Source organism: Scardinius erythrophthalmus (assembly GCF_964197995.2).
Source record: "Scardinius erythrophthalmus genome assembly, chromosome: 21".
Classification (NCBI taxonomy): domain Eukaryota; kingdom Metazoa; phylum Chordata; class Actinopteri; order Cypriniformes; family Leuciscidae; genus Scardinius; species Scardinius erythrophthalmus.
In genome coordinates this window covers 18,638,267-18,652,799 of record NC_138241.1, presented here as the reverse complement: position 1 = coordinate 18,652,799, position 14,533 = coordinate 18,638,267, and the positions used below count along the sequence as shown (strand labels likewise).

The 14,533-nt window shown below is 36.7% G+C and overlaps 1 protein-coding gene across 1 annotated transcript; it reads right to left on the bottom strand.

Annotated features, from left to right (window-relative positions):
* Window positions 1–3,433: 3,433 nt before the first annotated feature.
* Window positions 3,434–14,246, bottom strand: tc2n (tandem C2 domains, nuclear). Its single transcript, XM_081351212.1, has 12 exons — window positions 14,055–14,246; window positions 12,531–12,606; window positions 12,128–12,322; window positions 11,868–12,029; window positions 11,369–11,442; window positions 10,075–10,150; window positions 8,943–9,049; window positions 8,322–8,438; window positions 7,208–7,399; window positions 4,958–5,072; window positions 4,396–4,595; window positions 3,434–3,912 (listed from the first exon to the last, which is right to left on the bottom strand). Exons 2-12 carry the CDS (start codon window positions 12,595–12,597, stop codon window positions 3,802–3,804), a joined length of 1,416 nt encoding a protein of 471 aa, XP_081207338.1. The 5' UTR covers window positions 12,598–12,606; window positions 14,055–14,246; the 3' UTR covers window positions 3,434–3,801.
* Window positions 14,247–14,533: the final 287 nt, after the last annotated feature.

Here is a 14,533-nt window from a genome sequence, read left to right as displayed (position 1 = left end):
AAAGGAGTGGTATAATGCCCTTTTCACAAGATGTAAAATATATCTATGATGTCCCCAGAGTGTGTGTGTTAAGTTTTAGCGCAAAATACCCCACAGATATTTTTATATAGCAAGTTAAAGTTTTCCCTTTTTGAGGGTTTGCAAAAACGCACCGTTTTGTGCCTGGCCCTTTAAATGCAAATGAGCTGCTGCAGAGGGCGGGGTTTCAAGAGCTCGTGTCTGTTAGCAGCTGCTATTACCTCACGCAGACACACTAAAATGACAGAAACTGTTCTGCCTTTAATGTTAAACGGAGTCAGATAAGGATGGAGAGACTCAAGAAGAAGTTACAACATGTAAAATGCAACAGGATGTCTCTGAATGGTTAGTTGAATTTATGTTGCTGATGTGGAGTTAACTATCTTCAATTAGGATATTCTGTCATGATAAATCTATAAATTGCTCATATATGAACAGTTGTGAGATGCACACAGAGTGACTTTCTATTGCATGTGAAAAGATGGATGCTAAAGTTTGAGCTGACTCACAAATGTACCCTTATACAACAACTGTTCCTCTTCTCAACATGGACTGCGTGTTCCCGGGGGCGGGGTTTATGTAAATTCTAGGGTTAGTGATGTCACTAACCCGAGAGGAATGTCGTGTAGTCCCAACCAGCCATTTGTTGTAGTCATTTTCTTTAAAAGCAAATATCTTCCTTTGCTTTGAACTTTGAGAGTTGTAACTTTGCAGATGTTGTTTATGAATAAACAGCAACATTACACACTAACTAAAGTTAGAAAAGTGAAATCACACTCAACCACCCCTTTAAAGAAATACAATAAAATGTTACTTTAAATTGTTCACTTATTTAAAACTGCAAAATTTAGATTGTGTGCATCCTATTTCAGCAAATGACCTCTCAGTGTTACATTATCCCCAACTAGTCTTACAACTCACCACAGTAGTGGGGTAGGTTGTAACAGCGGAGCTCCTTGTGTTTGACATTATCTCACATAATCTGTGATTGTGTTGTACATATCAAAGTGAGTTATATTTGTAGCAGACAAATGTGGCTACCATGTATCAAATTTCGAGAGATATAGCACAAACAACCACTGAGTTACCGATGCTCAAACTAAAGGTGTTACTTTCATCCCAGGTCTCCCTCTATAGCCTATATATTGATTAGGGTACTAATACTAATGAAAACTTATGAAAATGTATGTTAAACACTGTGAATCAAAATATCAATTTATAAAAAAAATTAAAAGCAGCTGGTATTTTATGTCATTGTAAAACAGTTTGTTGGAGAGGTAGCAGTGTTATGATGCTGATGTGTAAATCTGTAATTTAAAGAAGTTTGTGAGGATTTCAGATCCTGGATACTGAGCTAAAAATCCCGGACCTGCTGATCCAGTTTTAATTGAAACACACAGGACACACATAGACACACAGCCCTTGTGGTCACAGCTGTTTGTGTGTGAGTGCCAGAGAGAAGGAAATAACATTCCTGCCATATTGACTTTCTTCTATTGATTTTAAGTTTATTATTATTTATTTTTGTCACTATTTTGCTGCTAAGGGTGTTTTATGTTCTCTATTGCATGGACCATTTTTAGTAATTGATTGTGTGGTTGCTATCGATACGAAACATTACACAAATACCTTCACACACAAAGATCAGCTGCTGGGTGCTGGGGGTGTGTCTTCGGAAATAACCATTAACACTGTTCAAACAGCCATCCCGAAAGTTATGACGTAAATTAAATCACACCCGGATGTAGAAGAAACTTTGAAAGGCCTTTAAAAGAGCCGCACAATCAGACAAGTAAAGGAGCGCAAACACTCATACCCAAACATCCTTTGTCTGTTTATAGTGTTTCCTCTGGGTTTGGAGAACGATGCCAATAAATTAGCATATAGGCCTACTGTTATCAAGTCATAGTACAGTTGTCAAATCATATAAAACATAAATGAAAGTGTCTTTTATGAACCTATACCCACACAAAGTCCCATGACAATTTCATACAACTGATTCTTTTCCAGCAATTTTATCTCTTTTTTTATTTCTGTAACATCAGGATGCCAGACTGCAATCAAACAATGTTTGTGTATGCGCACAAAATACAGTCGATGCATACAAAATATTTGCTTTTTAAAATATCTGTCTTACATAAAATCACATATCCACTGAACTACAGCATTACTTAACACGATATACTTAAACATGAATACAATAAACACTCTTAGACAAGCTATAGTGTCACCTGTGCAAAAATAAATTCGTAGAAATGACAAGGCCAAGAAAGTTAGGTCACCTTGAATTAAGAGTAGCACAAAGGATGCAGGGAAGTAAAATGTGTTAACAAAAGTCTCTTTGTTGTACTCTCTTACGGCCTTTCCCTTTTTCTTGTGCTTGTGAAAGGAAATAGTGGAACAAATTGAAGGATTGAATTCCATTTGAATGGGACATGTAATACAAACCCTCCTAAACTTCCTAAAAATAAAAGCTTTTTTTCCAAAACCACAGAGTTTTTACTGCACTTTGAAACAAGTTTTTTTTTTTTCTGAGAGAAATAACCATCACCAAACTGCTCAGAAAATGCAAATATCTGTTTCTATACACAGAGAACAGATTGGCATTAACTCAGCAGTGCTGCAGTTTTATGGAGATGATGGAGAAGAATACTGAACATAATACTTGATTAATGAATTCTGTAATTAAAGTAATTCAAAAGTTGACCAAATAAAGGCTGCTCTTTATTTGGCCATGTTATACTGGAAAATGTATAACACGTTTTATTGCATATAATGGTATTTTGTATTAAGGGAACACTCCACCGTTTTTTTAAATAGGGCTTATTCACTTTCTTTCCTACATTTAGATAGGTGGGCAAATGCATTTTTGTCTCAGTGCATGCATTGTTTTAGTTTGACAGGGTCGGCACTAGCTTAGCTTAGCATAATGAATGGAATCCTTTGTTGCCAGCTAGCATGTCCTGAGTAAAAGTGATATATATAAAAAAAAAACCCACCTAATTACTTCTTGTGGCCTGCGTATTCACAACAAGTACAAATAGTGATGCAGATTAACACTAGGCGATTTCCTAGGCAGATATTGACTTGGGACTATATTAGGAGGAAGCACAGGCGAAGCACTGCTACTTGGGCGTGATATCTCTGCGCCCAAGTAGCAGTGCTTCACCTGTACTTCCCCCTAATATAGTCCTTAATATATAAGTCAATATCTGCCTAGGAAATCGCCTAGTGTTAATCTGCATCACTATTTGTACTTGTTGTGAATACGCAGGCCACAAGAAGTAATTAGGTGGTTTTTTTTAAATTTTTTATATCACTTTTACTCAGGACATGCTAGCTGGCAACAAAGGATTCCATTCATTATGCTAAGCTAAGCTAGCGCCGACCCTGTCAAACTAAAACAATGCATGCACTGAGACAAAAATGCATTTGCCCACCTATCTAAATGTAGGAAAGAAAGTGAATAAGCCCTATTTAAAAAAACGGTGGAGTGTTCCTTTAAGTTGTACATAGACAATTGCATGTTCTCAAAGTTACACAAAGAACAGGGAATGTAAAATCTACAAACAGCTTTAATACATGATTAGCTACACTAGGATCTGCAGAGGGCGCGACTCATTCGGACTCACTTAGTTTATACATTTAAATTGGTGATTTCTTCCCAACTTTTAACCTAAAATAAACATACTTATTTAATCAAAGATTAAAAAAGGGGCTTTTTTGGAAGTTGCATTTAAAATCCACTTGAATCACAAATTTAATTTCTTCATCCTCTCTCTTTTAGAGTCGAGTGACTCTGTGCCATGACGTCACCACTTTTTCAGGATGAGTCATGGAATCCCTCCATTGTTCCACTGCCTCAGGTGAACTGCCGTCAAATCCCAACAGGACCTAAAAATGAAGGAATACACACAAAGACGGGAACTTACAGAATATACACTTCTGTTCAAACGTTGGGGTTGTAAGGAAAAGTAAGGAAATTGGTAAAATGTTACAGTAAATCTATGTATGATATTACAAAAAATTAGATCTGAAATCAATGCTGTTATTTTGAACTTGAGGGGAAAAAATTATCAAGGTTTCTACAAAAATAATACTGTGATAAATGTTTCTTGAGCACCAAATCATCATATTAGAATGATTTCTGAAGGATCATGTGACACTGAAGACTGCTGAAAATTCAGCTTTACTATAACAGGAATAAATTACATTTTTACAATAGAAAAGTTTATTTTTATTTGTAATAATATTTCACAATATCAGTGTCTTTATTGTATTTTTAACAAATAAATAAACTTTAAATTTAAACATGTGTTGATTTGCATACTAAATGTAGTGTGTTGTAATAGGTATGTATGTACACTCCAATCTGACCTGTCCGAGCAGGTGTTTTCTCCGGACAGAGCTACGGCTGAAGAGTTTGACTGACAGCTGCAGATTCTGGTCCTGATTGGTGATGGGAAAGTGAAGCACCTCTTCCCATTGAACATGCCTCCCTGATGACTTCATCGCCTTCGTCTTCCTCTTCAGTAAGACCTTACCCTCACTCAGCAAGTCAACCTTCACAAAGAAACCTAAAGAGAACGTCCATTTGCACGGTTCATTTAATCAACATTGTCATATTTGTCTTATTCACTCTTCCACAACAATTAACTGAGGAAAATTAATAATAAAAAAAGGCCTAGACCCCTTTAATTTACGTATGCTTTGGGAAGGAATAATTTAAATGAGGAATATTGAGATGTGTATGTTCCCAGAAGAAAACTCAAGACTACAATCGAGGTGTTTCAGGGAGTTCAGAAACAGTGCTAACTGATATGGAAAAATACACCCTTTGGAGTGGACTTTGTAACTTTGCAGCCCTTTTTCATGCTCAAACAGACACATTACACAGTAAAGATAGTTGATAATGTAAAAAAAGCATAATAGGACTCACTCTGTGTGAGCGGTGAGGAAGATGACGGAAGGTTCTGAGCACTAAGGATCTGGAGTTGAATTCGACTGCTCACTGGCTGGAAGCACAAGGCCAGCTGAAGCTCTGCGTGACACACCTACAGAAACACACACACACAATAATCCCTGTTAGGTTTAGGTGCTGTGTATGGTTGTGTGTGTGTGTGTGTGTGTGTGTGTGTGTGTGTGTGTGTGTGTGTGTGTGTGTGTGTGTGTGTGTGTGTGTGTGTGTGTGTGTGTGTTTTAGGGCAGACTATACCTGCTGTGACTTATTCACTGATTTATAAGTGAGACACAAACCAATTTCTGACCCAGTAACACACAAACAGCAGTAACTGAAAAAAAAACTTCCTCTAGACAGTTCAGTCCATTTCAAACACCCCACTAGTGAGAAAAAGACTTTGTAAAAAAAAAAAAAAAAAAAAAAACCTATTTTCCACGCACACAAGCAAAACACACAAATCACATTTTTCAAAGTTAAACACTGTGCCAAATCTGATATCTGTTTGTGTATGGCAGCTTTCTATAGGCTGAACAATGTTTTAACAGGGCCTAACCTACTTACAGTGAGATGTGAAGTATAAAGATGATAATGTGACACATTCTGTTATATCTGTTTATTATATATATATATATATATATATATATATATATATATATATATATATATATATATATATATATATATATATATATATATATATATAAATGCATGTATACTAATGTTTAATAAGTTTGGGGTCAGTAACATTAATTTTTAATGCTTTATTCTCACCAAGACTGCATTTATTTGATCGAAAATACAGTAAAAACAGCAATATTAGTAAATATTATTACAATTTAAAATAACTGTTTAATATTTTAATATATTTGAAATGTTCGGCAGTATTATAAATGTCTCTACTGTCACTTTTGATCAATTTAAATGCATGCTTTCTGAAAAAAAAAAAAATTTTAATCTTACTGACCACACATTTTTGAATACATGTGTTTGTACACAAATTGTAAATCAAAATCAGGAATATAAAATGGATTCTCAATTAAATTCTGAATTGCCCACAATACTTGAAGAATTATAGTAAACATTTTGTGTCTATGTGAGTTAACAGGAAGCTTCGGAGAGATCAGCTTTTTAAGGGTCTAGATAATTCCTTCAAAAAGGGCTTTCAGCAGTATTGAAATGGCTGGTATATTGATTTCTTCCTCTCTGAGAGCTCTGTCTGTCTGTCGAACCCCCAGTAACCTTAATATCACAGAAGAGGCCTGGGCAGAACTAGAGCAGCTGTTTAATGTGGTCATTGTAGGTAATTGCAGGTGGAAGTTTAAAGGGTTAGTTCACCCAAAAATGAAAATTCTGTCAGTAATTACTCACCCTCATGTTGTTTCAACCCCGTAAGACTTTCGTTCATCTTCGGAACACAAATTAAGATATTTTTGATGAAATCTGAGAGCTGGATCACTCCTCCTGCAGGCTTATGGACACTATAACTTGCTGGCCCAGAAAATGTATTAAAGACATTGTTAATATAGTCCAAGTGACTCCAGTGGCTCAATCTTAAGTTTATAAAGCGACGAGAATACTTTTTGTGCGCAAAAACAAACAAAAATAAAGACTTTATTCCACTTTTCATTTCCTTCTCTCTGGACCTCGAGTCTTTTTACGTAGTGTTTAAGCGTAGCGCGTCTGTGTTGCACGTCACCACTTAGGCTCACTATTGGGCGACTCTGGTCATGTGTGATACGTGGTGACGTGCAACACAGACGCGCTATGCTTAAACACTACGTAAAAAAAAACTCGAGGTCCAGAGAGAAGGAAATGAAAAGTGGAATAAAGTCGTTATTTTTGTTTGTTTTTGCGCACAAAAAGTATTCTCGTCGCTTTATAAACTTAAGATTGAGCCACTGGAGTCACTTGGACTATATTAACAATGTCTTTAATACATTTTCTGGGCCAGCAAGTTATAGTGTCCATAAGCCTGCAGGAGGAGTGATCCAGCTCTCAGATTTCATCAAAAATATCTTAATTTGTGTTCCGAAGATGAACGAAAGTCTTACGGGGTTGGAACAACATGAGGGTGAGTAATTACTGACAGAATTTTCATTTTTGGGTGAACTAACCCCTTTAAGATTTTTTCCAAAGAACCTTACAGACAAAACCAGGAAGAACCTTTAAGGTAAAGAAATTTGGGACTAGACATGCGGTCACAAAGAGCTGTAGCAGATGAAGACTCACGTGTGTTTTAGAGTGAGGCTTGAACTCCAGACAGTGCTTTGTTTCCTGCGGTCCGAGGGTTCGCAGAGATAACACACACTCCCCCAGCATCCGCTTACGTGGTGTGTGAGCCTGCAGGCGCAGCACCAGTGCTGATCTGCGGATTTGCTCTAAGTTCAGAGTGAACACAAATGTCTCCATGAAGACAGTTTCCTAAAAGAGAAATAGACAATATACTGAGATATACTGAGGCATAACTAGTTACAAACTTAATCTGTGAAGCAAAGTAAAATAAAACAATACTGCACGCTCTACATATTTTTACTTATGTGACGAAGTATGTTTTTTATGCATCTTTGGTTGTGTGGGACTTTTTTAGTCTTGCCGTAATGGTCATTATTCGAGAAACACAGGAGGGACTGAAGGGAGGGCTGAATAATTCATCACAGTTAATTTGAATGATGACATAACAGCCAATCTCAATGAACTTTTTATTATATCGATCAAAGATGTCTGTGATTCAATGGGGGGAAAATATGGGTTTGAAAAGGTTTTAATTGTTTTTAAGTAATATTGGGAAATATTATTGCAATTTAAAATTACTGTTTTCTATTGAAATACATCTTAAAATGTCATTTATTTCTGTGACGGCAAAGCTGAATTTTCAGCATCATTACTCCAGTCTTCAGTGTCACATGATCCTTTAGAAATCATTCTAATATGCTGCTCAAGAAACATTTTTATTATTATCAATGTTGAAAGCAGTTGAGCTGCTAATATATTTGTGGAAACTGTAATACATTTTCTTAAGGTTCTCTGATTGATAGAAAGTTCAAAAGAACAGCATATATTACAAATTTACTCTCACTTTTGATCAGTTTAATACTTTCTTGCTGAATAGAAGTATTCAATTCTTTTAAAAAAAATCTTACTGACCCCAAAGTGTATATTGCTTGCAAAATAATTTATTTAATCAGAATACATGGCTTTTTTTGAAAGGCTGTCAATGGAGAAAGGCACTTTATAAAAGCAGATGTTGTAGTTCCAGCATCTACCAGCAGGGTTTAACTGAGCTCAGTATATGCCAATTATATTATCAGGCGTTGAAGTTTTATGACTACTGGATTTCACTCACTGCTGATGCTTCCTTGACTGTGCTCTTAAATCGTACTGGCTTCGTCATGGTGATGACCCCTTTGACCCCAATTTTCTGCACGTCCACCCCTTCAGTATACACACTCAAGTCCGTACACTAAGAGAAAGTACCAAAGAGGAAAGAGGAGGAAATTTGAGAAACAGTAAAGTGAGGCTGAAAGCAACATGTAGGCCTGCTGTTTATGAGCTTTTATAACCACTAAAACCACTGTATGTCAACAAGGGGATTTTTCTCAGAGGAGGAAAGAGAGCCAGGACCTTTAAAAAAAAATGTATTAGAAAATAATTGATAAAAATAAAATAAGCATTATGAAATATGAGATCAAACAGTGTGCTAACTATTTATGATGCTTGATTTCAGTATTCCACCACATATCCTTGATATCAAATTATGTGTAAAATAAAGAGGCGAAGACAGGCATCTACAGACATAGTTATTTTTCAATTATTCGAAAACGAAAGATTTAAAATAGCTTGTTGGAAATGTGATCATTTGTTAAAGCTCTCTTACAGCGACACAGAGGCTCCATTCAGCTGGTCTCTAGATGGGACACAATGGTCTGTTGTAGACTAGCAAAGCCTCTCCTGGTTGAAATCATACCTTCACTAAGGTGATCCACACCTGCTCCACCGCCTCCTCATACTTCAGGTGCACACACACTTTTCCCGGCTCACGATCCCGCTCATCACCAGACAGAGTGATGGACTCTATGCACACACACACACGCCACGAGAAACATAAATATTATCAATCCAAAATATTGTCCACATGTCTATCAGTGTATATGTGTGATGAATGTATACAGATATTTAACATGTTCTCACACACACACACACACACACACACACACACACACACACACACACACACACACACACACACACACACACACACACACATATACATATATACATATATACATATATATATTTTGCTGTAGTGTATCAGAGGGAAATATCAGTTTACATGTTCAAACATTCCTTTTGCCATTAATTGCGCATAGTTTAATTTAAAACATATAAATAATATTCTGTTAATTAATATTCAGCTTAATATTCAGTGCTGCTGTCAATAAAGAAAAATAATAGGGACCACATGTTTAGGATCAAATAATTTATAATTAACTTCAGTGTTAATTAAAACCACTTTCAATTACATTAGAAAAATGTAAAATAGAAGCATTTCTCTAGTGGTCTCAAATGTTTAAACCCTACTGCATAAAAATATGTCTTGGTGGATAGTAAGTTTCAGTTTATTTGTGTGTTGTGTTTGTGCGTGTAAAGATCCTCTCTACATTCTAAGAGTTATATGAGTACTTGTGTACTGGACCTCAGGGAAAACATTTGGAAGTAATTACTGTCTGCCCTTTACAATTTCACAATCGGCCGTGATCTTGTCTGTCCTGTGTGTGTGTGTGTGTGTGTGTGTGTGTGTGTGTGTGTGTGTGTGTGTGTGTGTGTGTGTGTGTGTGTGTGTGTGTGTTTGAAAGTCTGTGTGTATGTTTACATGGGGTGAGGAGAGAGGGAGTAAGATTGTTGAGACATAAAGGGTCCAAAAAGACCCTAACAAAAAAACAAAAGGAAAACCAAACAAATAAAACTGTAGTGGAAATTCCAGGTAACAGTGGAGCGGAACCCTTTCTAGGGAGTTCTATTGGAAGGGAACTTTCAGGGTTCTTTTGGAATGCGCTTGTCTGCGGTTACGACTTCAGTGTTCCGTCATGAATGGTTACCTAGACTACGGCTGCTCCCAAAGGAATCCTGAAAGGAGGATGTGCTGCTCTGGACACTGGATACAGAATCATAACGCTTGGAGGAACAAGAGGAAGAAATGTTACTAAACAACAGCTCTGCTAATCATTAAACAGCAAACTATTAGTGTACTGTATATACACAACATTTAATTCAAGAATATAATCAGCTATGATTGATGCAAATGTAAAAGGCCACAAATTTGCAGTTTATTTAACATTAACTGTAATAAAACTTCACACGGCTCAAATCAAACTCCTGCTTAATAGTGCCATAGATGATTTGTAATTCATAGAGTTCTCAATGGCAATAGTGATCTGACAATGCATGAAAAAAGTATGTTAACTAAAGTCATTAATTCATATATTAACAATGTTAAAAATATTAAATTATTTAAAAATATTCGTTGTTAATTCCAGTAACAAAAGCAACAGAACAGTTTTGAATTAAATGATAAAATAATATCATAAATAATGTTTACTATTTGTAACAATTATTATATTATTCCAAAATATAAAATTTATACAATTAATACAAAGAAACTAATATAACTTTTGAACTGTCTATTCATCAAAGAATCCTGAAAAAATGTGTTGCGGTTTCCAAAAAAAAAATTAGGCAGTGCAGCCATCTTCAATATTGATAATAAGACATGTTTCTTAAACACCAAATCAGCATATTAGAATGATTTCTGAAGGATCATGTGACACTGAAGACTTTATATACATCATATAATAATAACTCATGTGTGAACAGGTGTACGGGATCTCAGCTGCTTGTGAAAGCTGCGGTTTAAATTATTATACAGTTTTATGGTGTGTGTGTGTGTGTGTGTGTGTGTGTGTGTGGTTCAGGTATTCCCTATGTATTCCCTATTGTGGGGACAAAATGTAAAACATGAAAACCTAACGTGCGTGTGTGTGTGTGTGTGTGTGTGTGTGTGTGTGTGTGTGTGTGTGTGTGTGTGTGTGTGTGTGTGTGTGTGTGTGTGTGTATATGGTTTATGAGGACAAAAATGTGTAAAATGACATGGGTATTACAACCTAAACATGGTTTATGAAGACATCTCCTGTGTTCCCATAAACTAAACGGTGTTTTTTGAAATACATTTTTTTTTTTAAGTTTTCTGTGAAGAGTAGGTTTTGGGGTAGGGTTGGGGGATAGAATATACAGTGTGTACAGTAGAAAAACCATTACGCCTACGGATAGTCTCCATAAACCACAAATACATTTTTAATGTGTGTGTGTGCGTGCATGTGTGTGTGTACAACTCACCTGTACATGGCCCTGAGGGTTTGACAAATCGAACAGGGAGAGACTGAGTCTCTCTTTACCACTGTGTTCTAAACCTGTGAAAGAAATCTTTTTAATTTTAATCTTAGGAAAAGTATTGATTCAGATTATTTTGTCATGTATAAAAAATGATTCCATTAAAAATGTCTTGATCAGTTTGATATTTTAATTGTGTCATGCTCAGCCATTGAAAACAAAGCATTAGAATCATCTGAATGTGGCCTGTCAACAATACAATCTGGGACATTGTCAGTGCAAATCTGCCATGAACAATAGGGAATTTAGGAGCAGGAATAAAACAAAAGGATTATGCACAGGTGTGTAGGAACGTAAATATTTGAGGTTACATGCCGAGAAGTTACGTGATGAATGATGCTACGAGGAAGTGAAATGGGACTCTCTAAACATCACGCACAGATAAGGAATATTGTCCCATGTAACGTCTGGCTTCGTGTTTTAGGCAGATCTAAAGGTATCTCACCTGTGCCAGGGCTGTTGTTGGGTCTGTTTTTGAGAGTGGGCCGTCTCAGTGAGCCTGGTGACACATAGCTGATCATGTGACTGCTGTTTACGTTCAAATCATACATTTGACTGGCTCCTGCGAGCTCTGCCTTCCTTTTTGCATAAGTGCTCCTTGTGGCACCTGAAATCAATCATATCAAATTTGTAAACACAATTGTGATTTAATAAAATAAATAAAATTATGTCATTAACATATAAATCTAGAGTAATACTGCTTACTCTGTTGCCCGATGTTGTAGCCAGAGTACTGCGCCCCTCTCGGCTGGATGTAGGAGGGTTTGAAGGTTGGGATGATGAATGGAACGTCCCGGCCATCCGGAGGCAGTTTAGACAGGAGATAATCCTCTGATAAGCCAACATTCCTCTTTACAGTGGACTCAACAGTTAATTTACCAGGAGGTCGAACCTTAATCACTAAAAAAATATACAAATACATCTTTCATAATTCATGTATGTATTAATATTTATATATACTGTACATTGTGTGTATGCATAATTCATCAATCGTGAGTAAGTGATGAGAGAGAGAGAGAGAGAGAGAGAGAGAGAGAGAGAGAGAGAGAGAGAGAGAGAGAGAGAGAGAGAGAGAGAGAGAGAGAGAGAGAGAGAGAGAGAGACTCACTCTGAATCTCTGGTTCTTTCTCCATGGACATAAACGTCCTGCAGCAGTTTTTGACACATTCTGTCATGTTGAGGATCTGCACACACCAATCACATAAAAATAATTGGTAACACTTTATTTTGATGGTCCACTTAAGACATTCTACTAACTATAGTTAACTTTGCAACTAAATGTCAACTACAAGTCATAAGAGAGTTAGTAGACTGTCTGCTTAATCTGCTAGCACATTATTTTGATGGTCCCACAACAGACAGATGAGCAACTTTGCAAGAATAACGGAAATAGGCCAGATAAGAGCTGTGCGTGTAAACCTCACTACCCTGATCTCAAGATGCGCTCTAGCAACTGATGCTAGCGGCTGCGGTCTTTAGCCTGCTTTTAAGAGCTCCCGCCTCCCACGCCAGTGACCCCGCTCGAATCCCGCTCACAGTGGGTCGAGTAGGACTGGTTACATTTGGTGCCGTGACCTGGGTGAGAGTGAGGTTTAAGGGAGTGAGTCTAACGGACATAACCAGTGTGTGTAAACCTCACTCCCTAGCCTCAAGAGTTGTGCTAGAGGCTGTGGTCTTTAGCGTCCTTGTTAGAGCACTCGCCTCCCACACCAGAGACCCCGGATCGAGTCAAGTAGGACCAGTTACACAAGTTCATGTCAACTTACCCTACTAACCCTAACCTAACAGTCTGCTAAAACTGAGTTAGTTGCAATGCAGGCCAAAGTAACCAAATAATTATATAACAATGTCCAACAGTCGACGACAGAATTCTGAATTCACAACATTTCAAACACAATGTCATTTCCATAACGATTAATAGTAAAATTTTGTGGTGGAAAAGATTATGATAGAAATTATTTTAGAATAAAACATCCGACTCCTGTATTGCTAAAGACTAAAGCTTGAATGGAAGCAACACACAATAAAAAATATTTTGATCAAATTCATTCAATCACTTGTGATGTTGATGACCTTGGTTTTTCATATTTCATATTTTCTATTAAACCTTGATGTCTTCACCTCATAAGCATATTTTTCACTGGCACTGCTATTTCCTTGGTAAACAAGAAAAGTTTGAGCAAACCTTATTAATGGCAAAATTAACTGTTGTGGTGGAAATGACCGCACAACTAAGGCACATTCATAATGAAATCATTTTCATACAATAAATATTTCACTAACAATTTATTTCCGTTTAAATTTAGATTATCGACGTTCTAAAACATTTTTTATAATGAATTTTCATAGTAAGATCTGAGACAAAAGTAAAACATTTAAAAAATTTGCAAAAATAAATGAGCAAGGAAGGGCAAAAAGTTCCCCACACAGTTTTAATGATACTTTCATTTGACAACAGGGGTAAGCTGAGGTATAAAAGTGACCGAATAGCCCGAAGTTAAAGAAATACACAACACAACATAATAAATATGATAAAACTATAATTATTTCAACAATTAACATTAAAGCAATTTTCCTTTACAAACAAGAAAACTATGTTTGCGTTTAATGAATCATGCTTTTGCCTGCATACCTGTGGTGCTGTCCGCGAGGAGCTGAAACCTCTGAGCTGAGCGCGCGAGTGCAGCAGGTGCCTCTGAAGCCTCCAGTCAGCGGCAAAACTTCAGCCTACGGTTGGGTCCTAGTGCCCGCCGGGGCAAAGTATTGGGGCACTGAGATGACTGGGGGAAAATGTCACAATTATCCTGAATTTAACCCTATATAAAATTTGTGTGACTCGCTCCAACCTCGCCCCTCTCTCTCTCTCTCTCTCTCTCTCTCTCTCTCTCTCTCTCTCTCTCTCTCTCTCTCTCTTTAATGCTTTTGTTATATAATTGTCTCATTTTATTACCTTACTATTAATTATAATCACTAAAAGGGATAGTTCACTGAAAAATGTCATTAATAACTCACCTTCATGTCGTTCCAGACCCGTAAAACTTTTGATCTTTTTGATGAAATCTGAAGATTTCTGTCCCTCCATTGACAGCTTCGCAACTACCACTTTGACGA

Excerpts from the sequence above, each read along its gene's own strand:
- tc2n (XM_081351212.1), bottom strand. The coding sequence starts at position 12,597 with ATGACAGAATGTGTCAAAAACTGCTGCAGGACGTTTATGTCCATGGAG. Across the intron at positions 12,323-12,530 it reads GAAAGAACCAGAGATTCAGA|TGATTAAGGTTCGACCTCCT; the intron begins GTGAGTCTCTCT and ends ATATTTTTTTAG. Across the intron at positions 9,050-10,074 it reads TGGGAGCAGCCGTAGTCTAG|AGTCCATCACTCTGTCTGGT; the intron begins GTAACCATTCAT and ends GTGTGTGCATAG.